The sequence below is a fragment of the Frankliniella occidentalis genome, unplaced genomic scaffold (genome assembly GCF_000697945.3).
Source record: "Frankliniella occidentalis isolate FOCC.00 unplaced genomic scaffold, Focc_3.1 Scaffold164, whole genome shotgun sequence".
In the NCBI taxonomy this organism is placed as follows: Eukaryota; Metazoa; Arthropoda; class Insecta; order Thysanoptera; family Thripidae; genus Frankliniella; species Frankliniella occidentalis.
This window is the reverse complement of record NW_026267290.1, coordinates 390600-396401: the sequence shown is the minus strand read 5'-3', so window position 1 is coordinate 396401 and position 5802 is coordinate 390600. Positions and strand designations below refer to the sequence as shown.

The 5802-nt window shown below is 45.0% G+C and overlaps 1 protein-coding gene across 1 annotated transcript in view; it reads right to left on the bottom strand.

Annotated features, from left to right (window-relative positions):
- LOC127750284 (uncharacterized) overlaps positions 1–1197 on the bottom strand; it is a 6536-nt gene extending 5339 nt beyond the window's left edge. Inside the window, exon 1 of the mRNA XM_052271520.1 lies at positions 1040–1197. Coding sequence (XP_052127480.1) covers positions 1040–1081 — 42 coding nt within the window. The 5' untranslated portion in view covers positions 1082–1197. The remainder of the gene's footprint in view (positions 1–1039) is intronic.
- Between the last annotated feature and the right edge of the window lie 4605 nt (positions 1198–5802).

The following is a 5802-nucleotide window of genomic DNA, read 5'->3' as shown; positions in this document are numbered from 1 at the left end:
ATAATATATAGTACTGGGTACACGACTCAGGCGAGTCGGCGACCCCTCGGCAGTACTATTGAACAATTATGTTGCAACATTATCACTCTTTTCAATCACTCAATTTTCTTTTCAATAAATGCTTTCTCAATTAATTTTTTTATTCAGTATTGAAACGTGGCCTTAACTCGCACAAGAGTTACATGTAATTTAATAGGAAAAGAACGCCAAGAATTGGCATTTAGAAGGGAACATCAATATTTTGCGTTCTCAAAAGCATCTCTAGAAAAGTAATGCCCGAATTCGATGTTACTCTTTAGCGTCTTTAGACGCCAACTTAATAACAGTGCAAATTTGACCCAAATAGACGCAATATAACGTTCAACGCGAGCGACTGCTAGCGGCTGCTAGCGGCCACCCCGGGAAAACAGTTGCATATATGTTGTGGTCTGTGGCGGACATCTTGAAACTTCTTCTTGTTCTTCTAATTGCTAAAAGTAGGGTCAGGTGCCCTAATGTGGCCACTGTCCCATTGATGGTCACTTTTCTCGATTTCCAGGCAGTCTGGTCACTTCACAATCTTGGCCTTGAAGTAGTGTTCTAGTAAGGTCCCTTCTTGGGCATATTAACCCAAAGTACTTAAATCGTTGTCTACATTACAAGAAAAAGGGGTGGCGATCAATGGGCAGGCCCATCCTTAAAGTGGCCATCATAGAGCATCTTGCCCTACTCATTAAAATCGTAAAACATTCTGAATAACAAGTAAAATGACGATTAATGTAATTTGGAATCCCCTACGCGGGTGTATGGCCTTCACGAGAGTTAAAGCTACTGAAACCTTACATTACGTATGTATGCTCTTGTTTAGTCTTTGAAAGGTTCTAGCTGTGATGTATCATCGGCTCAAAACGTCCGTTGTTTCAATTTAAATACCGCCTCGCCTGCTTTTAGAAACAGTTTAGCGTGTCATGGCGTATGCCACCCGTTATCGCCGTCCATTCCTCAAGGCAGACTTCTGTTGTGACATTTGCTAAGATCGTCTTCTGGCCCTTTAACTTACCGCCACACAAACCGCCAGGAAGGTAATTACGAAACGTGCCATGCTGCTGCTGCTTTCTCTGGTATTGTAGCGACGCCTCAACACATGCAACCAGCGTATATATATACGCTTAGTATGAGCTCTCTTGGGTCGTGTCGTGATCTTGCTCTCCAACAAAAACAAGAAAACGATGTCACCCTGAAATTAGTTTCGTGATGTCTGAGCTCGGGTGTAATAGCTCGCAGTAATTGGGATACAGTCAAACGACTGTCAGCATGAGTAAAAGTTTGCTTACACTGTAAAACTAGCTATATGTACGCCAGACCACGTCTCGCGTAACAGGCTTCGCGATATCTCACGAAACACTGTTACGCTGTGACGCGCCTGGCGCACATATAGCTAGGCCTGCGGCGCTGACACCCGAGACGGGGTAACAGGGGTGTATATACAATTTTTCGAAATTAAGTCTTTTTAACGATTTAATCGACCATTTGATCATTTTCACCTCATTTTTGTCAAGAAATGCCCCCTACACCTAAACGGTTCAAGATAGAGCCAAACGGACGAAATTTTTGCCCCGAGGGCTCTACTTGGACGGTTTACCCCTTAGGAACCCAAAAAAAAATATTTGATAAATATACATTTTGCGACCTGTAGTTTTTGATTTTTTTAAAAGCTAATTTTTGAGCTAGAATGCTCATCTTCGAACTCGATCTGTCTTTTCATGATACAAAACGACCCTGAAATTCCCAGATCGCTATCTCAATTCCTTCTCGAGTTATCGTGCGGACAGACAGACAGACAAACAAACAAACAAACAGACAGACAGACAGACAGACAAACAGAATGAAACTTTTCCGGTCAGTGGAGTAATGGGCTTCGCTAATCGCTCAGCCAAAAAAATAATCTGAAAATTCAATAGACGTTTTTCAGAATCGGCACTCTGAATCTTGTTTTCAGACCACTACTCCAAATTTTCGAAGTTTAGACTGAAAATCCAGACTTTTTACTCTGAATCAGGTTTTCAGAGCAATTTGCCTGAATATTTTATAGTATATTTTCAGACTAAACACTGAATCTATAATTTAGAGTTACCGGTATGAATTTTGAGTGGAAAGTCCACCGGACAAGCGGACGAAGCACACCAGCCGACGCTGCTCCCCACGCAGGTAGCCGGCAGCCGAATGGTTATGCCCGTACAACACAGATTGTCTTCCACAAGGATGAGTTCATCTACTAGACATCTAGACAAAACTACGCCCGCGTGGTGACCTGCTGTAGCTTTCCGTGAGCCTGTCCGCGGACTAAAGTAAGACATCGCCCATCTATTCTCACGTCGTCGTGGATACAAAAACGCGGTCTCCGGCGCGCCTCCGTGAAGTCGTGAGGAAGTCTACTTTGTCACGCTTTTCAGCCTCCCCTGAGACATAATTTTAATCCTTTCTAGAGCCAGCGTTGAGACAACCCCGCGAGGCCCTTATTGCACTCGTCTAATGCATCACTCAGACAACATCACGACTCCGCAAGGTACACACAATAGCACTCGTTCAGACATCCCCGATCCACGCTCAAGCCAGCGCGGAGCCGGTGTGGAGCCGCCTGCCAGATGTTACTCTGCCCTCCGGGCGCCTGCGCGCAGGCCACCAGGCAGCGCCTGCGCCTGTGGCGGGTAGACATGGGCGCCGACTGGATTTTTATCGGCGGCGGCGTTTGGCCTGAAATTTGTCGGCGGCGGCGGCGCCGCCGGCGTTGACGCCGACGCACCTCTCGGCGGCGGCGGCGGCGGCGTGACCGGCGTCCACAACTAAAATTCCGCTTTCAAATGTTCTGAAAACGACAAATACGCAAATATTGCGCTATTGTTGCATGAGCTTTTTGATATGTAATACACAAACAATGTTTACTGTCCAAAAAAACTTAAAAAGTTGGCAATCTTCTGAAACATTTGGCGAGACGAATTTTTGGCCTACCTACAAGGCGTCTGCCGTTCGATTTCAGTTAAAAATTTGTGCTAAAAAACCCGCGCCGCCGACGACGCCGCCGACCAAATGGCCGGCGGCGGCGCGGCGGCGCGCCGAAAAATTTCTATCGGCGGCGGCGGCGCGTCAAAATTTGTCGGCGGCGGCGTGGCGTCGGCGCGGCGCCCATGTCTAGTGGCGGGTGGGCTGCCTACCCGGGCGCCTTGCTTGGCCGTGTGGCATGGGTTGCCTACTTGGCAGGAGCTCCTGTCCAGCGTGTCGTCCCGGTCGGGTGCAAGGGAGGGCGGCTAGACCCGAAATGTGATTAATAAAATAATTTCCCACATATTTAATCGAAATGAATTAGTGTAGGGTCTGTACTAGAGTCATACACTGTAAAAAAAAGGACACTCTCATTGAATGTCGACCATACTTATAAAATCTGCGATGTAATGAACATCCCCCATTCTCATTTGCACACATACAGACTTCAGTTGCATGATGTCAATAACATAAATTACCTCACTCTCGTTGTAAGTAAAGATCAAGGGAATTGCAATGGTGGGAAATAGAGCTTGAAAGGCAACATTACAGTCAACTCGCTGCACCAGGGCAAAATATTTTGCAGGGCATCTGCATGATATATCAACACAAAGACAATTAGCAACTCTACAAAATAATCGCAATATACGATGATATTGTACATTATTATGGCTATATGCTACATAACAAGATACTTCTTTTAAACCTGGAGGAGGAAAAACGGCCATACTTGAAAAGTGGAGGATTTAAAGAGAGAAAATCCGTCTGTATTCCACATGAAAGTTAAAAATTTCCTATTACCAAGGTCAGTTCTCATGGCCTCTTTGTATATTTCACCATTATAGATATCCTCATATGCATTTTCATTTACTTTTACTATAGTCTGAGGGTACAATAACTGGTTGTCAAAAACCTGGTCTCAACACCATTTGCTTAAGCTGCTCTATGACAGAAATCCGAAAGAAATGGTGTACTCTCTTCCTAGGTCCACATTTCAAACATATGTCATCATTGGAATGCAACGGCCCCATACAAAACGAGCAAAAGAAGAACTTCTGATTGGAAATATACCTCTACACATCAAAATATTTAAAGAAAGTATAGGCAGATGTAACCATGTTGCAAGCTTTAGGAAGAAAAAGTTTTAGTGAGGCCAGCAGATCATTAACACAGCGTTTAGATAGCTGATAAGTCAGAACAAAAGTTAACAGTGTCAACATAAATTCACTCGAAGGAGATGTGCTAGAGACTTGAAATTTTCAGGGTATCTTAAGGTCCACTCCTAGAGAACGAAACGCCTACGGCAAATCCTGGCAACCACCCCTAAGGGTGTGAATGGGGGTATCCAAGGTTCAAAATTTCTCCCAAAAAGTTTTTTTTTCATTTTCCTAAGGGGTAACTCGTCAAAGTAGAGCCCTTGGGCGGCAATTTCGTTTTGCTCAATCTCTAGCCGTTTAGGCGCTAGAGGGTCTTTTTAGCAGATGATACTTCCAGTATCATTGCTTGTACAACAGCTATATGGGTAGCGTTCACGATGGCCAAGGTCTAGTATTGTCAACAATACTGGGCCATCGCACATTTAAATAATATTATTAGGAGGAGGGGGGCCAGATGGTCACTGAGGCCCAGTGTTGTCAACAATACTGAGCAATGCCCAGTGTTGTCAACAATACTGAGCCAAGGCCCAGTATTTTCAGCAATACTGAGCCAAGGCCCAGTATTGTCAACAATACTGGGCCTTCACCCTTTTAAATTATATTATTAGGTAAAAATCCAAGTTCGTAAGAATCTTAAACAGGGTGTCAAAACAAGCCCCTCCAGTGATTTTGTGATTTTTACCCAGCTTAGTTATTTTTTGGGTGGTGAAAGTCGGAAAAAATCCTGGCCAGGAAATTTTCCTGGCCAACTTTAGGCCGGTCCAAAGATGTTCAGCGTATGAAAAGAATGCTTCGTTTGTTGACTTTCGATTACGAAGTCGACAGCAAAGGTACCGGTCAAAAACTTAGTTCAAAGCGAGCCGTCACTCAAACGGTCTGAAAGACGGTACACCATGAAAATTCAAGCCGCCGGCTGGCCAAGCTAGGCCCGCTCCCTGCCGAACCGAGTTGCCGGTGTAGCAAATCGGAGCTGGCAACTTGGTTTGGCGGAGGAGCGGGCCTAGCTTGGTTGAAGCTTTTTGTAGCCCGCCCTTCTGCTTTGAAGAAGCTATCCAGTTGGCTTATGCAAACACAAAATGTGCTAGGTACTTCAAATTTTCAGGGGATCTCAAGGTTCACTCCCAGAAAACAAAACACCTCCCGTGATAAAATGGTCCTGTGCACAACACGTGCGAACCGCGTGCACATCGCGTGCAAACCACGTGCAAACCGCGTGCACAACGCGTGCACAAACATTCTGTGCACAACTAGCTTGTGCACAAGATCGGCCCCCCTGCAGCAGGCACGGCGGCAGAGGTGCAGGTATGTCCAAGTGCGCATCGCGAGCAAAAGGCGTACCTATCCATTGTCCAAGGTTCTGGCTACAGTTTCAATTTTTTCTTATTTTTTTTCTTTCTTCCCGACTTTTTCTGAATTTTTTCCAATTTTTTCTGATTTTTCACGATTTTTCCCGCGGATTTTGGAGAGATCCTGGTTTTTGTCGATTTTGCTCGATTTTGCCTGATTTTGCCCGATTCTGGCCGATTTTCGCCAATTCTTCACGAAATCGGCGCGAAAAAATCAGAAAAAATCATAAAAAATTGAAACCGTAGCCAGAACCGTGGACAATGGATAGGTACGCCTTGTG